At 42.0% G+C, this 22,929-nt stretch overlaps 1 protein-coding gene across 2 annotated transcripts in view; it reads left to right on the forward strand.

Annotated features, from left to right (window-relative positions):
* WDR7 (WD repeat domain 7) overlaps positions 1 to 19,353 on the forward strand; it is a gene marked incomplete at both ends in the record, with an annotated part of 101,344 nt that extends 81,991 nt beyond the window's left edge. For both annotated transcript variants that reach the window (XM_079548647.1, XM_079548646.1), the window contains 2 exons: positions 16,391 to 16,495; positions 19,150 to 19,353. In XM_079548647.1, the coding sequence (XP_079404773.1) occupies positions 16,391 to 16,495; positions 19,150 to 19,353 (309 nt within the window). The remainder of the gene's footprint in view (positions 1 to 16,390; positions 16,496 to 19,149) is intronic.
* Between the last annotated feature and the right edge of the window lie 3,576 nt (positions 19,354 to 22,929).

Genomic DNA, 22,929 nt, shown 5'->3' on the forward strand with positions numbered 1-22,929 from the left:
CAAGTTATTTCTCATAGTTAAAGATTTCAAGCTGCTTAGGAGACACGAAATAAATATAGGATTGTGGAGAAAAAAATGTTTCAGAAGGCTCAGCTTTTTTTTTTCTTGAAGTTCAAAATATTTTAGTTGGTTTGCTCAAGCATCAATTAGAGCACGTAGCTGGTTAGCAAAAGTTTGAAGTAGACATGAGAATTTTTTTTTGTTTATCCCCATCATAATTGCACTCATCATTAACTGAGGTGGGAGCTGAAATGGGCACAAGGGGAGTGCAGTGAGCCATGTGCATTGCAGGGACACCTCTGTGGGACAGCAGGCTGCAACGCCTGAGGAACACGGGACTTCTGGACATCCTCTGCTGTGCTTGGAAAGGGATTCCAGAATACCGATGGGTTAAAAATCAAGGGCTGGAAGGCTTTCATGTGTTCCCACACCAGTGTAATTATGGTTATTTAAGTCTTTATTCCAACACTGACCGTTAGCTTAAATAACCATTTCCTTTCCTTGGCTGTTGCCCTGTGCTTTTACAGCCTTTGTTCTGTATGGTGAAAAGAATAGAGGACTTCGAAATTCCCTTCAGAAGGTACTCTGTGTTTTATTTCCACATCTTTAGACATACTTTTTTTGTTTATTCCAATCATACTCCCCTATTTCCTTCCTTACCTTTGGGAAAGCACAGAAGTGCAGAACTCTGAATGGCTTTTTACTGGAATATTTTCCAAAATGAAACTTCATTTGCTTTACCACCGAAGCCATCCGAAAACATCACCACCACCTCCTGCGGGTCCAGGGAAAACGAGTGCTACGAGGAGCACTTGGCAGCAATCAATCCCATCCATCTTGTGCATATCAAACCACACAAACTCTGCTCGCTCAGCACAAGAACAGGACCCTTCCTCCCTGCCCGGAGCAGTGCTGCAGGGCTGGCGCAGGTCCGCTCGCCCCACGGTGCCGGAGCCCTCTGCATGAGAGCAGGGCTGCAGCACGCGCTGCTCCCCCGCTGCTGGGGGCTGCCCTGAATAATTCATGAAAATATAATCCAATAACTTACAGCTGTGCATACAGAAATAGTTAACGTGAGGAAAATAAGGCTTAAAAGGTTTTGGTTTTGTATCCGTCGTGCTAAAAAAAAAAAATAAAAAAATCCAAATATTCCAATCTCGATAGCAAGATCGGTGTAGTGCGGCTGTTTGGTATTGCTGAGATTGTCACTTCACCATTTATACTTTATAGAAAATTCTGTGGCAGTTGCCAAAAGCAGAACATGCCTATCCTAAGTGAGCGCCCAGTTAAATGTGGTTATGTTATTTTTACACGATAGGTGAAATAGGACAGGAATTTTATCATGCCCTGGAAGGAGGAAGGGAGTCTTTTTTTGGCTGGAATAATTGAAAACAGAAGCATTTCATGAGCTTTTTTCCTTCCAGCATATTTTCACTTTGTTTTCAAGAAAGGTGGTTGTACACAATGACTGAGAAATTACATCTAATGATTAATAGAATGATGGATGTCAAGAATCACCTTTTTTAACAAATAATAAATCAACATTCACATGTGATAGTTTTTTTTCTGGAGAAATTTACAATATTAATATCACTTATTTAACAAGGTGTCAATTATTAATACTGCCAGGAAAACGCTGCCTCAGAGCCAGTTGTCTGCGTTTTCAGTATTTTGTGTTTGGTTTGCATCGCTGCTATTGCACAGATGCATCCATTAATGCGTGATTTCCACTTACTAATTTAAAAGACGGATCACTAATTATCGTACTCCAAATTTTAAGCTGCTCTGTGTTAAACTCTTTCTTTCAGGTATATGTCTTATTCATTTCAAGGGGTTTGGATTTGAGTTTATTTTTAAGGATATAACTGGACTGAAAATTACAACCAGGCTGTATTCTGTCATGAGCTTTCCAAATACGTATTTTTTGGTATCTGATTTCTTCCGTGATTTAATATCGAGGTTGGGCTCTGTCCCCTCCTCTCCTATTATTCAATATTTTCCAAGCCTTGCTCCGTTCCGAGGGCACGGCTTTGCAGCAGCACAAGTTTGCATCCACTTGTTTTTAGGGTGCCCTCCGCAGCGTGCTGCGGGGAGCAGCGCCGGGCAGTGTCCTTCCCATGGCTGTATTGATTTGCCCTTCAGCTGTTTGCAGTGCATAGAGAACCCAGGGCCTTGTTGTTGATTATCTACACAATGTCTCGGTGAACATTATTGACCCATTGCCGCTTACTGCCTATGGCTCTTGATTTTTCACACCGTCTCCATGACACTCACAATAAAGCATACTATCTTATTGCTACCCTGCTCTGGAAGCCAACTGCTCTACCCGTAGAACAACAGCTGCCTTTCTGGAGAGCGTTTTATTTTATGTGGGGCAAAGATTTGCTGCAATTTTCAGGCTCTGTGCCGTTTTGGTGTGGACCTGCATTTGGTAGCTGAGCTCCATCCTGAAAGATGTTTGCTTTCTTGCAGAAAAAGCGTCTCGTTTGATCTTGCATTATTTTCTTGCAGATTGGAGAGGCACTTTGTGAGGGTCTGCGTCAAAACTGCATTACAATAATCAAAACATTCCACGTCGGCTTAAAAAAATAAAATACTGCTAGGAAATGCAAGACAATATTAAAATGTCAGGATCACTTTTAAAATGCTCAGATATTAAATTCCAAACTGATTGTGGCAAATATCAAATGACAGAGCTTTTTTGCTATAGCTAGTAAGTGAGCAGCTTTTTTTCAAATTCATTGAATGGTTCTTTATAGTAAAATAACTTGCTTGATATTATGGAGGTAAACACTCTCTAATAGTGACATCTGTTACAATAACACTATTTTAATTTAGATTATTACCAGCTACCACTGGGGCAATGGAAGGCTTTCTTTGTTTTTACATAAAGATATTTACCAGTAGAGGAAATTTACAGTATTTAACTGCGCTAGGAATTCTGTTCTGAAGCTTAAATTAGAGTTATTTAAAATATTAGCTAAACTTTGACTTACTTTAGGCAATTTTTATCAGTGAATCTGTTCAGCATTTTCCATCATGGGAGAAGTGGTGATTTTGTGACGAGAATGTTTCAAGCCCTTCACAGCCACATTTCCTGAGGCAAATGGTGGGACGTAAGGGATGCGGAGGAGGACCGGCGTTGTACTCAGTCAATGAGCAGCCTTCTGGGGAATGCACCTGCAGCGCTGGGGGAGGACCCGGCTTCTTTGTAAGAGCAGATATTTTATCTCTTTTTAATAGTGCCTAGTACCACATCCATCAGTGTGGCATCAGCAGTCTCTAGAGCTGCATTTAGTAGTTTGCCATGTATTCATCACTGGAGATGTCTCTCTCAGGAAAGCCGAGCTGGAGATGGTGGGAGCTGACTGACGGGTGGATGGGGGTGGGAGTGGAGGCTTGGAAGAGTCCCTGCAGCCTCCTGTGTGGGGCAGAACGCTCAAATCCAGCACTGCGAGGCAGCGACTGCTTTCAGAACAACATCGGTCTTGGTATTAAATTTTCAGTGGTGGAAACTACGGGAGTCCCTGTGATTTGTTTCAGTAGCTAACCACTGAGGGTAACCAGCTGTGAGCTCCTTGGCTACATCACTGAGGGCTCTTCACTTTGGCTGAAAGTCCCAGTGCGCATTTTATTCATGAGGCTTTTTGTTTGGAAAAGGGGATTGTTTCTGTTGCAGTCTATTCTTTTGTCTGAAGAGAAAACTCAGTTTTAAGTGAGGTTATGGAAGTGTGCAAGTAACATGTGGTGGGTATAACCTTGCCTACGTATTATGTTTTTTCCAGAAAGAGGACATTAATTATCTTTTTAGTCCTTCGGTATCTTCATCTGTCTGTTCATTTCCAGACCTCAGTGTCAGAGATGAGACAGAGATCTTCAAATGAACGAAATGAGGCAGCTGGAAATGTATGTAGGAAGTGGCACGCAGGTTTGGGATGTCAGCTCTAACATGCTGAATTGCAGTGCAGGGATTTGGTTTTGTATTAGTTTTCATGGCCTGGTAAGTGTGAGAAATTAATGCCCCAAAGGTAAAAAAGTGATTGGTTGTTCTGCTGATGCCAGGTGGCTGTTTCCAAGGATGAGCTGTGATGCGAAAAGGACAAATGTGTGACCAAGGATGCCAGGGCTTTCCACTGGTGAACAGCTCAAGGATCCCCCTGAGCAGAAAGTCATGGGGAGGGCTTATCCCATGGGACATGTCATGGTGGCCTGGGGACCTGGGACCCATCTTTCAGAGACAGCACTAAATGGTAGCACCCAATCTCACAGAGTTTGCTGAAGTGCTCTACCCAAATAGGTTCTGCCCCAAAAATGTGAAATCTACATTCTTCTTAAAATTCATATTCTGCTTGTTTGTATAACTTCTGACAAATTTCCTCTCATTTCTGCCTCTGAAGAAACTGATTGATAGCTAAAAAGAAAACTGTATGGCTGAAACCAACTCTACTTTTTTCCTATTTAGGTTGCAGATTAATCGTGCTGTGCTCAAAACTGAAAACCCCAAAAACATAGTGCATGTAAGCTTGTCCCATGCCCTTAATTCCATTTTGAACAGAAACGATCTTAAGAAAAGGGTGAATAAGAATAACATTAAAAAAAAAAAGTTGCTAAGTAATTGGGGTAATGCATGTGTGTGGTTTTTAAAAACCTTGTTTCCCCTTTTTTCTGTGTGTTCTCATCCAACTTTTATGCTGGATAATAGGAAGCTACCTACACTGAAATAGGCAAATATTTGCTGAAAGTGACTGTGTTGTTTCTGTCTGTTTCTGTTTTATTCATTGTTATGCAGAGATGGTCCTCTGTAGGCAGACCTTTTATTTGTACAGCTTTAAGACCCAGTGTGGTTCTTGGTTGCTGGAGCACAAGGGTGTGTTTGTAACAACCCGTGAAACTCATTCTGTGTAGCTCTTTGTCTGCTGACTTGCTTAGTAACAAAAAGGTGCTTGATGGTGAAGTCCCTCTCCACTTAAAGCAAGCTATTTCAGCAGGGTTTTTTGAGCAGTCAAAGCTTTTGAGCGTATGCAGAGCTCCCCTTAACTGAGTCATAGTTATCAGGTATTGCAAAGGTTAAGCTTTATCAGCTGCACAAAAAAAGGTTGAGGTTTCATCAAAAACTTCCATCCGCACAACCTGTCGACCACAATTTGATGATGATTATTGATTATTTCACAGCCTTTCACTCACTCTGGCACTGCGGCCAGCCTTGATATACAGATAGGGCTTCAGTCCGGCTAAAATAAGACTCCATCTTGATAATGGACTGAGATGAGATACTGTTATTTGATAAAGATAATTGATGTTTCACAGTGAATTGGAAAACAGTTCTGAATACACCAGTTCTGTGGCTCTTCCATCTGCAAATGTGGCCATTGTTTACAAAACACAGTAGAAGACAGCAGTTAAACCACTCAGGGACTCTGCTGGTGCAAAAGCACACCATTTTAGGATGGCTGGCAATTTCTAACCAAAAATAAAGCATTTTAACGAAGAAGCACTGTTTGTTATTATGAGGTCAGGATGGAATTTCTGGAATGTGTATGTAGCATAGAGCTACCTTGAAAATCTCATTTCTGCTGCCTGGATGTACTTGATAATTTGTTTCAGGTGAGCTAATACTCTGTAACCTTTCTTCTTTTATTATTTATTTGTGATGCTTGAATTAAGCCAAAAGCGATGTGAGGAAGCTGAAATTGTCAAGTGAAAATAAGGCATAGTGTATGTATAGATTTCATAATTTCCCAAAGTTTGAGCTCATTAGCTTAAAACAGCGCACAGTTTGGGTCTCCCATGGACGCCTTTGTTGACTGCACATTCTCAGCCTCTGGATTTGAATTGATTAGGGTATCACTCCTCGCGAGTTCCGGTCACCATGTTCTCTTAGCCCTGTTACAACCTTTGTAACCTCTAATTAAGCAATAGAAGATGGCAGGGAGTGGGGTTATCGTGAGATAATGACACCCCAAGTGTTTTGTGTGGCACAAGGTTCATCTGTGTGTTCGTAATCCTCTGGGGGAGTGATTATCTAATGATAAACGTAGCACATTGCAGCTCATTGATGGCGCCGCAGTGTGCTCATGCCACTGTCGTCCTGACTGAGTTACACTTCCCATTCCACACATCATTTTTTTCCCATTGATTTTACAAACTTACAATTTGGAGGCTTTCTTAAGTGACTTACACATCGTGCAAAGTCATGACCCTGGAGTCGTACCTTTTTCTTTGTCTTTTTTTGGTTCGATGTTTGTTAAGAATATGAAAAAAAAAATGCATAGTAATTTTTGCTGGACTAAGAACACACTGGCTGGTTGGATGCAATTAAAAACAAAGTTATTATCACCAAGCATTTGAAATTCGCCTTCTCCTTTCTTTAGAGGTGCATTAATACAGAAAAAGAATGATACTGTGCAACTTTTTTTTTTTTTAATTGAATACTGAATCGGTGTTACCAGACTGTAGAGATATATTTCAAATAACTAGATTTTAGGATACATGATTATTATTGACTTTGGCATGATGGCAAAATATTAATGTCTGAAAGATGTTTGATAATATTTTGCTTGTCAGATTCTCCAGCATTATTCTGTAGCCAAAGCAGACTGAGAGGAGTTATTCACTGATTATACTTGTGATGATTCATAAGAACTCACCTGGTTTCTTACTTAGAGGACCTTTTTTGTGCGTCATACGGGTAAGCAGCAAGCACTGCATCTCATTTGTGTGAGCTGTTTGCCCCTGAATGGCTTCCAGTATCATTCATGACACTTCTCAGTAAGTTTCTCCAGTTGCCTGTATGTGCAACTCAGAATCTTGGGGTTGATACAGTTAGCCCTATTTGAAGTTGTTGGTGAATTCTTGCTGGGCAGCAGATACTGGCCCAAAATCCCCAATTATTTCATTCATACAAGCTATTTGGTTATTCTTCCTTTGAAGATCTTAGTGTTTGGGTATGAAGCAAGGGTCTGGCCCTAACCCAATTATTAATCAAGGCTTTACTCAAAAAAGGTGAGAATTAAGTCTGCTATGTGTTGTTACATCTGTTAGGCACCTTAATAGTGTAAGAGTTCTCTTTCAGAAAATACATGTTTTTCTCATCCCATGGGATTCAAGCCAAATGAGTCCTCATGAGCAATGAGTAGCATGCTCTTGGAATTCTTAGACAAGTCTTTCCACTGGCAGAACTAGGCATTAGGTGAATGGAAGGCAGAGGGAAGGAGTAGGGCTGTGACACAAATGATAGGAAATGTGGCAAAAAAGCTCAATAACATAAGAAAGTGAATGATAGTAGTGAGGAATCTAGAAAACGCTTTGACAGTATCAATACCTTTGTTCCTCCATTTTAAAATTGGATTCATGCTGTGCATTTGAACATCCCCTATCATTCAGTCTTGAGAATTTGTGTATTAGTGACACATGAGCAGTTAAGCATTCAAGTACGTTTTTGTCTGTCCTAGTCTGATTAATTGTATAGGAAAATATCAGCATACCTCCAATGCTGTTCTCATGGTTTAGGGGTTCAGCTCATGTTTGCTTGTTCAGTTCTGCCTGGATGTTTTGAGTGACTTTGCATCTGTTACTGTTGGCTGGCTGACTTCTGTGTTGGAAACATGAAGAATTTCCTCTGAAGACAGAAACTCTTCACCTGCACTGGGTAGTAGATAATACAGGGATTCTGAAGACATGGCCACCAAGACCTAGTGCCAGTGTTACAGATATTCACTCTTTGTTATGAAGGGATTGTATCTTACGTGTAGTGCTGCATCCAAAGCTATTGGGCAGATTTTCTGCTATCCATCCATCCGAGTGCCTGTTGAGTGGCCTGATCCTGCACCCTGCACAGCTTTCTCCTGCATTGGACAGGCAGAATGCTTACAGAGTTTAGGATCCAACCTCAATAATAATAATAAAAATAAGGCCAATAATAATCATTCATGCTTTTCATGAGTCATTACAACATTATTTATTTACTAAGTTTCCTTGGAGACCTGTTTAGGTCTGTGGGAAATGCAGGCTGTTTTGGATGTATGGCTGCTAGTGCTGTCAGAAGGATCGAGATGATGATAGTTCCAGTCAGCAAACCACTGTTGGGAGTAGTTGACTTCACCAGGGTCCTTTGTGTTTTTGGGGATCAAAAGTGGGTGCAGTGGTCAAGGGAACGACTTGATCTTCACGCCATCTGCTTATAGTTGCCTGGTTCTTAGCATTCCAGCTGCTCAGTGGGACTGAGGCTATCTGGGAATTTGACAGGAGTGTACTCGGTCTATTCCCTGATGTCAAAGACACTAAACAGGACATCCTGTAGGACAGACCATGCAGTCCTCCACCTGACAGCAAACTTTTAGCAACCTAGCTCTACACCCATACAGACTTAGGGTTCTCAGCTTGGGTCTGACAGTATGGATGGCATGTGTCTACTGCTTACTAATTTTACCCATTCATTTATTGAGTGTTACGATTAGTTTTATAGAGAAATTAAAATTGAAATGGAAAACTGAGGACTGAGGAGTGAGGTTGGAATTTGTTACTCATAGAAGATTGTGTCTGAATATAAGTAGGGAGAAGAAATGACACTTGATACATTTTATTAAGTAACTATTCCAAGACTTTTTTTGCAATCATTTTGGCCTTTTCTTTTGCTTATATTTGTACTTCTGATTCATCATCCATGTTGTCTCCAAAGTGGCAGAGGCTTTTCATTGCAAGCCCTTCTTCGTGCTGTTGGGAAGCACAGAAGCAGAGAGAGACCTCGGCTCCAGCCTGCCCACTGCTGTAATGGGGGCTGTGTATTTTGACATGTGGTTTCTGAAAACTTGGCCTCCTGTAAGGAAGCCTGCTGAAGGCAGTGCCATTGCTTGCTGATGGCTGAGACTTTTCTAAACACTGAGTAGAATCAGTGTTATTGGTCTGAGTGCTCTGTTTGGCTCTCTCCAATATTAAAATCAGGGCTTTGACAGACAAAGCAGGAATTGAATTGTGTCTAATATTTTATTTCTGTACCTAGAAGCATTTTCAAATTTCTTACCTGGGGTAGAAAATTGTTTAATGTTATATTTGGAAGGAGTAGTTGCTGATATGTAATGGCTTTAGTTAAGTTTGATTAGGAAATAAAAGACAATGTACTCCAGTATGGAATTTTATAGGTATTAAAGGAAAGATGCCATCCTGTAATCTGAACGTGTCTGTGTATTTATTGACACTGCTATGCTGACAAGTTCAGAGGAGCCAGGGAAACCTGTTAGTAAGGGCACGCCTTCTCAACTTGCAGATAAAAGGTAATTACTGAATATAGCCTTTTAATTTAGGAGGGGCAGGAGCCCTTTTCTCGTTGTGGCAGGAGGGCGAGGGTTGCACTGTGCTGTCCGCCAGACAACAGAGCACGTGTGCAAACACAGTGAGGGCAGCGTGCTGCTGCTCCAGAAATCCATGGTATGCAGTGCCTTTGGTACAAGCAGCCGTATTAATGTGCAAGGAGCCAGGAGTGCTTTTTCTTTGGTTTGGTTTATCATCTGGCTTACGTAAGCAGTAGCAAAGTTCACAAGGCAAAATCCATAGTAACGTAATACGAGGTAGATGTAACAGTGTTGCTGGCAAGCGGGGCAGAAATTTTAGGGGATGTGGTTCAGCGATGCCAGGACTAAACACACTCAAATTGTCCTTGGTACAGCCTGAGTTTCAAATGCAAGCCTTGCTGCAGTTCTTCCATTCCGTGCAGAGGAAGGCGATGTACTGCTGACACGTGTTCCCCATGGGCTGCCATTGCTTTGCCCCGAGCTGATCTTTCTAAAGCTGCCCAGTAATACAGTTGAGGGATTCTGTGCATTTTCCTTGTAACAGAAAGAGGTCTTGGCCTATCGGCAGCAAGTCTGAGCTGTGGGAGGGGTGTGGTAACAAAATAACCATCGTTTTCCAGTTTCTCAAATGTCTTTCCAAAGCAGTGTTTAATTATGTTGTGCTGGTGGCAATTTAGCAGTGCATTTAATAGGAACGGACCATGCAGATACTCTTCTGCATGGGGAGTGAATTTACAGCACACCAACTCCTCTGCATTAACCCTGTTTGGATATTGTTGATCTGCTTCAAGTCTGCTACTGTTCACTGTAGATAAATCTACTTTTTACATGTAATTCTATTCATTAAGCTACAAATTACCAATGCAAACTGCCAGTCTTCCCATAGAATGCACTGTTAATGAGGGCTGTAACTCTGCTCTAACATTCTGGCTTGAACAGGCAAAATAATGAGGTCTCTGGATTCACAGACCTTACTTTTTAAATCAGCAATAGTAGTTCTTGTTCAGAGTCACTTCTGTCCCTTTCTGTACTCATTTCTAGTTGGTGTGGAGACTGTTTTAAAGGAGCTTGCACGTTCCTGTGGGCATATGGAGTTTGCAAATACAGGACCATCTTGTTGGGAGGGGAAAGGCAGGGACAGGTATCAAGTGAAGACTGTAAATCCAAGTGCAGAAATCTGGAGGGGCCTTGAATAATCAAAGTTAGTAAAAATTAAATAAGAAATTGATTCAGCTACAGCTTTTTGCTTAACTCTTGTGCCTTAGCTGTTGACATCAAGATGAGGAGCCGACAGTGTAATCAATTCCACTAAGGATTTTTTTTTCCATTTTGTAGTGATACAATTCAGTATACAAAAGTCAGATAGCCTGGAAAAAGATATTAAACTTACTGACCATCTCTGAGGCCACCCACCCCCACTGAGATTTATTGCAGTGCTGGGTTTGTAGTGTCTGTAGAAGCAGAGACAGAAGAAAAGTAGGCATTAAGATTTTATACTGAGGGCCATAAAGGAAGCTGAGTTTCCATATATTTGAACTTACACCTAATTTAGCTGTTACTTCCTTTTCAGACATTATTTCCTGTAGTCTCAGCTCCCCTTTTTCCCCCTTCAAAAGAAGCTACCTACCATCCAGGTAGGAAGCAGAAGAAGGCTTTTTATATTTCACTGAATCTACAGCAGCTGAGTGGAAAAAAAGTAGACCTGGTTAATGGAAAAAATATACGTATAAAAAAAAATCTTGTGTATTTTTCCAGATGCAGTGACACTGCATTACTAATCGTTAACTATCATACCCAAGCTACAAGAAATGCTCTGTGTCCCTGCCACTGTGTGTTCCAATGATAAACCATCACAGAGGTCAGCAGTAAGCTGGCACAGGGAGAAAGATCACGCTGTGTGCTTATATACAGCGTTCCAATCTCTTGTTAACTCAGTTCAAGGGCATGGTTCCATTCATGGTCAAATTCGAATTTTTAATAGCTCTTACTTTCAATAGGGACCAACTTTTTATTGAAAATGGTGGGTTTTGAAGATCTGTGTCTGTAGGAGAATGCGGTCTCTCACTGCTGCATCACTGCATCATCTGCAGCACTATGAGCCACGTAGAGTTTTGATGTCTTTACCAGGGTTTCTTATGTTTACAAAAGAGTCTCATCTGGGAACAGGATAGTTTTATTGCAGTGCACTGATAAGATTGTATCAACCTCATGTTTGCTAGAAAAATAGTGTCTTCTCCTGAAATCTGTTTTAATAACCCTTTTACGTTAGATGTTTCAATACTTGCTTTGTAGAAAACTAAAAACTGTGTTATAACTGCCTGCTTGGAGCTCGTCTTTCTGCCTAGTGGACAAGTTTCTCCTGCCTTAGCAGCTTGGAGGCCTTCCTAAGGCCCCAGGTGAGCTGGGTTTGCTGGTGATCCATCTGATGGGCACACTGAAACCCTCAGCTCCATCCTCTGTGTGCCCTCCTGAAATGCAATCTGCTTATCACTCTTAGACCGCATTGCTCGCTATTATTTATCGTGTTTTAATTGCATCTTTCTAACAGTTTAGACAGCCATTCCCATTAAGGATATGATTTGCATTTTGAGAGTTGGTTAGATGAAGTCCATGTAATAAATGGTAAATCCATGCTGTGATCTTTTGGAAAGCGTTCAGTGTCTTTTCTCCCTGTAAAGTGCTCTCTGGCGCTGGAATATCAGCCCAAACTTCCTCGCATCCATTCAGCATCACTCTTGAGGGATTTGTGGTTCAAGATCTGAAACTTCACCGCACTTTACAGCAACACATCTGCAAACCATGAGACCTGGCATTTGTCCAGCACAAGCTCTTTTCCTGATGCCTGTCAGTATTTTGTAATTTTTTACACAAGCTGTTTGTAATTGTTTGTAAAAGATAAAACCCTAAAGTAGGGATTTAAAATAATTACATTTATTTTTTTTGTCTCACATAATAGAAATAACCTGGAGAAAACACTTCCTTCTCCCATTTTCATTAGTATCCTGACCGAACTCAGAATTCTTACTTAAGATTGTTTTCCTTGCAGTTGCAGCATATAGCCCAGCCTATGAGATGTTGGAATGCCCTTTAAAAGGGCAATTATCATGGAGATAGGAATTTCAGTAGCAAAACGGAATTGTCTGACACGTGGGTGTGTTCTGAGATGATACTGCATCATCATGAACCTCTACATGAACTATGCTGGCGTTAGTCTCACCAATGAAAAGCAAGCTGCTTCTGTTATGGACTTGTTATGGACTATCTGTTTTATGGATTGGTGAAATGAGTGGGCATCTTGGTTTTGATGGCACCGCGTGGAGCCCTCAAACTGATGAGAACATTCCTAAAGTCAGAGCATCCATCCAATGCTTGCAGACGTCATGCTGTTGAGGAAGGAGGCTGAGTTGGGTTGGAGAGCCACACGCATGGTTTCCTTGCAGCCATCACTTCAGAGGCACGGGGCAGTTCTGGGCTGTCTGCAGGACCCCACGGAACTGCTGAGGTCCATGGCTGTGCATTTTGGAAAGATTTTTAAAACACCCCTTAACACTTGGATGGGTGCAGCTGTCATCTAATTTCTTCTGGATTAAGTTCGGTCAAGAAAGAAGCTGCCTCATTTTCTGGTTGTCATTTGCCCAGGAAGTAAAAGCAAATTGTAATGAGGGAATCACAGCAGGAGAACCTCCTAACAAATGAGAGCACATATTGACTGAAAGCCAGCATGCCATTCCAGTGATAAATGTATTTTTATACACTGCTGCTCAAGGTCACTTTCTGCTCTCATTGTGCACTGCCTGTCACATCATGCAAGTCACATTTTAATACAGAGTAATAGTAATGGTTGATGCAAAATTATATTACTGTGAGATTAAAAATTAAGTTATATATTTTATTAAGTTAAAAATTTTAATATATGTGCTTTGACTTTATCTTGATATTATTGAGAATCCATTTGAAGGACAGAAAGAAAATTAATTTAAAGATGTAAATATACTTTTTCTTGGTGTAGTCCTGAAAGTTTTACTGCAATTGTTAGTACTTCTTGAAGGAGCACTGAAATGTAATTACTGAAAGTACTGAAGCTATTTTAAGAAAATGCATCTTACTGGGTGAAGCTGTGTAGTTTTGGAAACTGAGGTTTTATAAAATGTTCTGAGTGTGCTCACGCAACCCATAGTCCTGGGAGGTCTCACATGGCTGGCCTTCAAAGGACAGTGCAACAAATGGATAGAAAGGTTTTATCAGACACGTTGCTCATACTGAGATTAGCCCAAAGCTGAGTGTTCAGGAAATCATGCATTTAGTGTGGACTGTGTGCAGCATGTCCCTTCTGTATCTGTATTGTGATTACATGTTGTAAAATAAAGAAGAAAGAGGGGGGATCATTGTAAGGTGGCAAAGAAAGGTCAGTAAGTGGGGCAAGGCAGACCGTGGCTGCGATGGGGAAAGGCTGTGGGCTGGTGTGGGCATGGGATGAGTGGCTGGGAACAGGAGATTCCCTTCTTCAAATGCAGAGGCTAATTGAGTTCTGAGACACTGTTCGAGATTAATGTGGAACTTAGAGGTTCTGTAGTTATTCAGAGCGCATCACAGAACTGTGCAATAGTTAAGGAGAAGAATTCTAGGATCCCTAAGACCAGCCCCAACCCATCCCCGCCATGCTCACTAACCACTTGTGTCCCAAAATGCCAGATCTGCACAGTTCTGGAACACCTCTGGGGGTGGTAAGGGTGGGAAGGAAGTAGAGGGAGAGTTAACCCTCGTCATTTGTTTTGTTTTTTAATATCACCTTCAACACCTTGCTTTTTCCACCTTCTTTCAGTTGTTGGCTGTCTTCCCTCAGTCTTTGCCTTTAGCACAGTGATCTTTGCAGTTGCAATTTATCTGTGCTCTGTGTTGTATTTAGGTCAGCTTTCTGGAGCATCTTTAGGAGCTGACTGTGGCGGAGCACCTTAATTTCCAAATAACCAATTCCTTGTGCAGGGACTGTATCCTGTGCAAAAATTGGAGCTGATACTTTCATCTGTTCCAAGTGAAAGCAGTCAGAGCTTTTAATGGCAGTGCTAAGCTGGGACAAACGCAATGCTTTCTGCTTTTCACATGGTACCTGCTAGAATTGTGGTACTTCTGCGGGTGCATCAGGCATGCTGCATCCTCAGTGAGTGATTGTTTTTGTTTCATTTTAGTTAAGGTACCCTTTGGGACTGGGGAGATAAATATCTAATAATAAATGTGGTAAAATATTGCTATGTCTCTATAGCAGTATATATGTTACTTTATCAATTTAAAGTATGCATTCCAGTATTTATTAAAATAAAATTGCCGCAGTGATACAGTGCTTATTTTTTATGTCACCTCTAACAGAATAATGCAGTTCAGTGTAGGGTTTGCCAAATATTGGACTCAGAATTAGGTTGTCATAGCCTCAGTATATCATGTGTACAGGACAGCGGCGGTGACAGGTGCAGAAGTCAAATAGTCTCCCAGGAGCATGCTCCCATTAAAAAACAATTGCTTGGGCAGAGGGAAGCTCCAAGCAGCTGCACTTTGTCCCACCCTGTCTGCCGTGCAAGATTCAGACGATTGCCAAACCAGTGCTGCACAGATTTTATTTTAAATAGAAAATAATTTTTATTATGCACTATTACACTTCAGAGCGTAACAAAAAATAATGCAGAGAGGCAGCGTGTTGCCGTGTGTTCCTGCTGAAGCACAGCCATCACAGCCATTAATGCAGCATTCAGCACAGTGCCAGCCAGGGCAGTCTGAGCTCCAAATGCATGGGTGCAAGCAAAATATTTTGAATGAGTAGCAATAATTTCGTTTTGTTCTGCTTATTCACTTTGCCTAGGAAGCACAAGATGTGCATTGCAAAGTACACATTTAGGTAGTGCACTAAAAAATAAATCTTGGCTTGAAAGGATTAGCATCAATTAGAGGAGCACTTGCTTTAAATAACAAAGCACATTAATTCCCTTAAGGATTGTACTTATTGGAACACATTTTCAGTAGTTAAGAAGAGCAACAAGTGTGCAAGTACTATTGATTTTCCACCTTTGTATTACCAAAACATTTTTTATTGACAAGTATTACTTGCTTGTTAAGTGCTGCAGTTTGATGGGTCTAAACATTGGATCATCTAATTAATTCCCCTTTCAAATCTTCATCCTAAGCTGTAGTGATTACCTTGAAGATGTAGGTTTGGGGTTCTGTTAGACTTTACTCAACTTACATGATGCACAATAAATATATTGATGGATTGTTAATGTAAGCCTTACTTCGGGTGCACCGTGCCATCTCAGTGGCTTTGCATCTTTTAGTGTCCTGGAGCTGGCTGTAGGAGCACTTTTGTTTTCATGCGCTTTTATTTTCACAGCCTACTTTTGGTCGATGAATGTTTCAAAGTCTTTTTTCACACACTGCAAGTCCCGCCAATTTAAAATTGGCACAGAGCCTCTTAATGCAGGGAGAGCAGCTACTGTGTATTCTGCAAAGAAATACTTTCTGAGCTTGTTACTAATGTCTTCGTTAGGGTAATCCAATAAAAGATGGTATTTTAAGGAAATTGCCCTCCTATCTCCTGCAGCAACCAAACTCTGAAGTTCCTCTAGCTCTGCAGGCGTGTTTGCCTATAAACCTCGGATAGATTTTGTGTGCTTTCCCAATTTGTGTCATGCTTTTGATTCGAGACCTAAGATACAGTGCTGAAGTAGGAGGAAGAGGCTTCTGCTCGTAGTACTTGCTGTTTTCTAACTGTAGGAGTTTGATGAACTGTTCCAGAAACTTCTTCCAGAAGTCCAGATGCTGTCGCATTTGTGTTTGCTTACGAATCTGTTCAGCACTGCCAAGTAAGGAATGCTCTGTTACTGCTCTTAGAACCACAGAATCATTAAGGTTGGAAAAGGCCGTTAAGATCACAGACTCATTAGAGTTGCAAGTCACCCTTAAATGCCATCTGGTTCAACTCCCCTGCAGTGAACGGGGGCATCTATGGCTAGATCAGGTTGCTCAGCGCCTCGTCCAGCCTAGTTCATGAAGTCCAGCTGCCAACCCATCACCATCATGCCCCCTAAACTGTGTCCCTAAATGTTCTCTCTTGGCAGACAATCCACGGGCACAAGGGGCCGATCACAGCAGTGGCCTTTGCTCCTGACGGCCGGTACCTTGCCACCTACTCCAACTCAGACAGCCACCTCTCCTTCTGGCAGGTAAGTGCCTTGCTGCAAGCCTGTGTCCCCCAGAGGATGAATGCAATCTGCCCACCTTTGGTTTTGTTGCGCATCGTGTTTTTTCTATTTTTATAAAGTACAGATCTTTTACTGTTTATACTTAGACATGCCTTGCAGTTATCTCCTTGTGAGGGATGAGGGCTTGTTTCCATACAAATCAGTGTGTAAGTTCAGAGCAGTCAGACAACACCTTGTCCTGTTTGCTGTTCGAATCTAATCCTGTTGTAAGACTTCAGTTTTACACACCTAAAACACCCACTTGGTTTAGGTTTAGGGCCTTGCAGGAGACCTCCAGCCAGTTCTGCCAGAACTGCTGCTCCTGCTCTCACACTGTCCCGTCCCCTAGTAGGAATTTCTCTTCTCTGACTTCTGGAACCCAGCGAGTTCTCATAAATGAAGATCTCAGTGATATTTCTCCATTTCTTGGACTCAACATGATGCAAAACTATTCAAGATGAACACTGGTCCCATTACTGCTGCGCCAAGTCCTGCTCAGCAGACACAGCTGCTCTACTTTGAGTACAGATCCCTGGTCTGCCCCTCACACTGTCGAGCTGCCTGGAATTTCCATAACGATGCAGGGAACAGAAAGGCTGAAAGAAAAACAATACAAAGAGGGTCTGAAATGGGAGAAACTGAGGTTCAGGTCAACCTTTTATGAAGTACGTGGGGGTTTATTTTTTTAGCATAGGAGCAAACTTTGTGATTGTATCTGTAGAAATACTATTTTGTCAGCAGTGGATAGGTGTAGCGTGGTGGGACAGGTGAGCACACAAGAAGCTTCATTGGTGCTTACATTTCCTCACCGGGAATTTTTTCTTCCTTTAAATGACCATAGACTTAAAAACTGACTCAATCAAGCAATTTGTGTAGACTATTAATTTAGTTTTGCAGTAGTCAGACTATGTAATAGAACCCAGTATACCACTAATTATTAGTTAGCTTTTAATATATTCCCCTGGTCGTCTGATGCCTTTCATTATTTTTACAGGTGCCATAATAATTATTAAATTATTATCCATCACTCTTTTGTGTATTTTCTGTAACAGTAAATGGGAACAGCAAGAATCTTCATCCATCAGTTATACTTACTCGATTTAAGTACTCAGGGAAAGTCTAGAAAGCAATCAGAGCAGGTCATGTAAAACTGGCAGTAAAAAAAAAAATCAGGCACGTGGTTTAAATTGTGAGCTGCCACATTCTTCCAAGTGTATAAATGTTCACGTTGAAGTGGCTTTCACATAAAGAGTTAAATATACCTACACATTTAGTTCTAAAATGTGACCTCGTGCACTAGTGATTTTTTTTCCCTTCTGTATTCCATTTGGCACTATTATTAATGCAGGAAAATCAGTAACATTAGTCATCTTAAAAGGGTTATTACTCAAGATGATTTAAATTGTGAAAATGTCAGTGGTGCGTGCATGCTCCCTGCTAGAGATGCCATGATTTACACTCTCTGACACCATTCTGCTGCTGAGAAGAGCCAGGAAAAAGTAATGGCTTGTACTTTGTCCTGATCAGAATTCAGAGCGTGGGATCAGCAGCAGCACAACTGCCATGTCCCAGGATTTGCCAGGGCTCCACATGGCACACTCAGGGATACGGCACAGCAGCCGTCTGCCTGCCTAAGGAGCGCCGTGCCTGAGGGTTTTCCAAGTAAAGGAGAGCTCGTAAGGCAGGGTTAGGCAGCTTGTTTTTAAACCATGGAGTTAGGCAGCATGCATCTGCACTAACTGGCCTGCTTTACGGAGAGTGGAACCCATCAGATTTCTCCTGAGTGCTTTATTTATCTAGGAGAAAATAGTAAAAATTTGCTTTTTTTCTGCAACTGTTGCAGAACTATTGCAACTATTATGATGATTCTTCTTAATTTTGCACGATTTCACATTTGGTGTTTTAATTATTTTGACAAAAATATTCTAGCATAGATATAATCTTGAAAACTTTTCATGTTTCTCTTTAAAATTTGAATAGAAGCCTTTAACTATAAAGACCTACAGGTGAAGTGTGAGATTTTTCAAAGTAGTAAATAAACTGTTTCCTAGCTAATTTATTGATTTAAATCTTACAATTCAACTTGAGAAAGGCACAGGCAAGGAGAGCAATAATTTAATAAAAGATATGGGGCAAGCAGCGAGCTCTGAGCAGCCTGGTGTGCTGTTTGGCAATCCTGCACATAGCAGGGGGTTGAAACCAGGTGATCATTGTGGTCCTTTTCAACCCAGGCCATTCTATGATTCTGTGAAGTGATTCTTGATTGCTGAATGTAACTGAGTTCTGTGTGTAGGAGGGAAACTTCAAGTTTTTGACTGTAATTTACGTTGCATTTAGTCATGCACCAGTTTCCTTTCTCTTGTCTTGGAAGGATAAGCAGGTGCACAGCTTTGGAAATGTTGCTCACAGTGCCTGCTGGTAGCACCATGAGCTCCCCACAAAGAGTAGTGCCATGCACCTGCTGGCTTTATTCAGCCATTCCTTTTGCAAAGCTGTGTGCTGTGGGACGCAGCACGATGCTCAGAACCTGGGTGCTGACAGCACTGCCTCGCCCAGGCTGGGTGGGTCGGGAGAAATGTCACTTGGGCCTGATGTGGGTGGGCTGGGAGGCCTCTCACCAACAGCTGTCTCTGCAGATGAACACGTCACTGCTGGGCAGCATCGGCATGCTCAACTCAGCGCCCCAGCTGCGCTGCATCAAGACCTACCAGGTGCCACCCGTCCAGCCCGCGTCCCCTGGTTCGCACAACGCCCTGCGCCTGGCCCGCCTCATCTGGACCTCCAACCGCAACGTCATCCTCATGGCCCACGATGGCAAGGAGCACCGCTTCGTGGTCTAGGGGAAGCTGCCTGAGCTGAAATGCGTTTCTGTCACAACTCCATGTAACTCTCCCTTCTTTGTTGCTGTCCTCTGGTCACGGGGCAGGACCAGCCAGGTCATGGCTCTGCTTGCTTTACCATGTTACAGCTCTGCCCGGTTTTCCAGGCCGTAGTTCTGCCTGATTTGCCAGGTTATGACTCTGCCTGGTTTGCCAGGTCATGGTTGTGCCCAGTTTGCCAGACCATGGCTCTGTCTGGCGTGCCAGGTCACAGCTCTGCCCGCTTTGCCAGGCAGCAGCTCTGCCCGCTTTGCCAGGCCATGGCACCAGGTGTGTTCTCTTTGCAGCAGGGTGGGGGAAGCTGTGGTTTTGGGAGGCCCAGTCCCACCCTGACTGTGCCGTGGCCTGGCCGGTGGCTGCTGGCCTCGTGCTGGTGGCCTGGTTCCACGTGCTCACAGAGCCTCTGTGGTTTACCAAAGGCCCCGTTTACATGTATTCCTTCTAGTGACCACTGAATGATCAGTAGGTGGTGTGTCTTAGAGGGTTCTTAATAAGGGCCTAATTAATTGGGGATAATTAGTAGCTGAGTGTGCAGGAGTTGAATGGCCTCTGTTCTGAATGGAAGGGGCGCGTTTCCTCAGAAAAAGACAGTTTTTGAGGAATTGAAGTGCTGCTGTGCTCAGCCATTGCTTGCTGTCTTCTGGAATAAAGGATAACAATTCACGTGTAAATAAAGAAAATATCTCTAAGATTGACTAGCAAACTTGAACAGAGGAGTATTTATATATAAAGGTGTTTTTTTGCTACCAATGAAGGTATTTATTTTGAAGAAAATAAAAAGCTTTCTCTTCCCAAAGCTGCTCCCATTTGTGCTGGATCCCATGTGGAAGCAGGGTTGTGGTCTGGCATCTGCAGGGCCACTCTCCTTCACTGCAGGAGCGTGGGGTCACAGCAAGCCCTGGGAGGCAGCACAAATGGTGTCAGTGATTAACAATTCTTGCAAGAAGAACTATGAAAAATAATAAGTTATTTGAGCAGATATACTGAAACCATTTCTTCGGTAGGAATATTCCTGTGTAATGTTAGATGTGACTGTGCTTCCTTCTTACATATCTAATTCTGTGAAATATTTAACCATGTGAAAGTATGCTGGTTTATGCTCACAATAAAGCAAAAACAAATCTATGAAATACTATTTTATTTAAAAATATTGATGTATATGTTTGTATAGCTTTCTCTTTGCCATTTTTGTTTGAAAAGCTCACAGAAATAAGGGGGCTGTCTTTACATGATAAAGTAAATATGGTACTTATAAAATCCTCCCTTCCCCAAAAAGGAATAAATTAATTTATAAAACGGCTTCTAAATTTAAAAAGCATTGATTTCTTTTTAATTTTTCTTTTTTAAAGTTGGTCTGTGTAGTACACTGTAGGTGAAGGTGAGATTTACAGCCCAGGAAGATACATATCTGTTTGCTGTTTGAAAATTAAGAAAAGAGCAAGAAATTAAGACCGTTAGGAATGTTTAACACAAACTGCCATAAAATTTAATCCTTTTATCTGGCAGGAATGTAGTGTATAGTAGAGGACACTGTTACAGAATGTCAGGGTCTTCTTTCTAAGTGAACAAACACAACATGCATGTACATTGTGTTCGTAAAGAAGCGTGTGTAACTCTGAAGGTTAAAGATAGGAAGAAGAGCTAACAGAGACCTTCCATCTGTAATCTGAAACACTGCAGCATTTGGTTTGGATGCACGAGGAGAGTCAGGGTGCACTGTAAGCATTGTCCCATAGGCGTCCTGGGATCCCATCAGTTACATTAGGGTAGGTTCCAAGATGTGTATGTGTTTACTTTCAGAAACGAAACACAACCCCCATGGGAATGGTGGACCATAGCCCTCCAATGATTTCCTTTTGTGGTATAGTGAGCAAACATCTTGAATTATATATGCGTTAAAATGTTTGATTTAAGCTAGAAGTGTAATGGATTTTCTTAAATGCAGAAGAGAGGTCATTCCTTTCCTCCCAGTGCTGCGGGTAAGCTCCAGCTCCACTGGGGTCCAGGATCCATCAGTGGGGCTGGACACAGCCCCCGCTGTGGTGACTTTGTTTGCTCCAATCCTCAACTTCACAGCCTCGGTCTCTCAGCACTGCAGTAAAATTTGTATTGTCATTCCAGTGTAAGCTTTTAGTGCTTTATTGATTTGTTAGTACTGTATTTGGACTTGTCCTTGTAAACGTGGAGACGTATGTGGCTTCATTGGCAGTTTACAAGCAAAAGATGACATGATGAGACACCTGTATGAAAGTGTTGTAATGATGGAAGTCACCATGTATGGTAAATGATTGAAGTGTCTGCCTCTCAAGCAACTTCTGGAGTCCACTCCTAGTCTGCTGTATGTATACTGCATACCCTGGTGTAAATATGCTTGTGAAATAAATCTGAACTGTATCGAAGAGCATTGCTGTTATGGCATCAGCCAGGTGGCATGCAAATAATTCCCTGCCTCTGATTTATGAATCATAAGTTTTTTCACCAACTTTTTTCATTTGAAAGTCAGCTTAAGTGATGTCCTGTCTGTTGTGCTGGGAGGACCCGCAGCCTCAGTACAGAGGGAGGAAGGTGTTGGAATGAAGTTCTTGTAACTCCCCAGCAGTGTGGCTAAAGCACACGAAAGAATTGCAGTCTTCCAGAAATTCACCAGTGCCAGTGTTTGCAAGATGGTGCTTTCCTTGTCACCTGGTTCAAATTCCTCTGAAGAGGGTAACTGATGCAAATAGCAACATTTCCTAGCGTGCAATGCAGGGTCCTAAGAATATTTGAGGTGCACTTGCAATGCAGATTATTTTTTCAATCGCAATTGCTTTCTGGTTGCTGAAGAATCCTAAGCACCTTGGGGCTGGTGGAGGTGTGCCGCAGTGTGCTAGGGCACCAGGGACAGTCTGCCCGCGGTCAGACGTTACCAAATAACCCTTCTAAACAAAGCAAACAGCAAGGAGGAAAAAAAAAAAAAAAGCAGCAACACAAAGGAATTGGGTGAATCCTCAGTTTTCACAGTGCACGAACATGTTAAAGTATTGGTGGCCCCAGGGTTTCCTCTTAGGTGAATGGCACCCGGCATGGGGGGCACGGTGCTGGCGGGGGGCAGAACTGGGCAGAGCTGGGTGAACTTTCACCTTTCCCCTCGCCGCTGACAGCGGAGCTGAGTGGTGAAAAATCAATACCTGGGAGCCAGGAGGGAAATATTTCCAACCTCTAACTAGAGAATGTATTTTGACAAGGCCAAGATAATCCAGGCTACACAGGAGAAAGAGAAAAGAAGACTCATTTTTAAAGCTTGACACTTCAAGGTGTTTTTGTGCAATGCTTTAGAGAGCATCGATACGTACAAATACCAAAGGTCAAAAAGAAAAGCCAGAAGAATTTCAAAAATTAGATGTGCTGGGTTTTGCTCTTTACTTTGCAAAACATAAACTGTGATTTGTGCATAGGAATGCTCAAATGTAGGCAACTCAGTGAGCTTGGACCCACAGTCTCCTCATTTAATAGAAATGAAAATATGCCAGAGCCTATATTGTACCTTAAGCAATTTGC

Source organism: Tetrao urogallus, assembly GCF_951394365.1.
Source record: "Tetrao urogallus genome assembly, chromosome: Z".
Classification (NCBI taxonomy): domain Eukaryota; kingdom Metazoa; phylum Chordata; class Aves; order Galliformes; family Phasianidae; genus Tetrao; species Tetrao urogallus.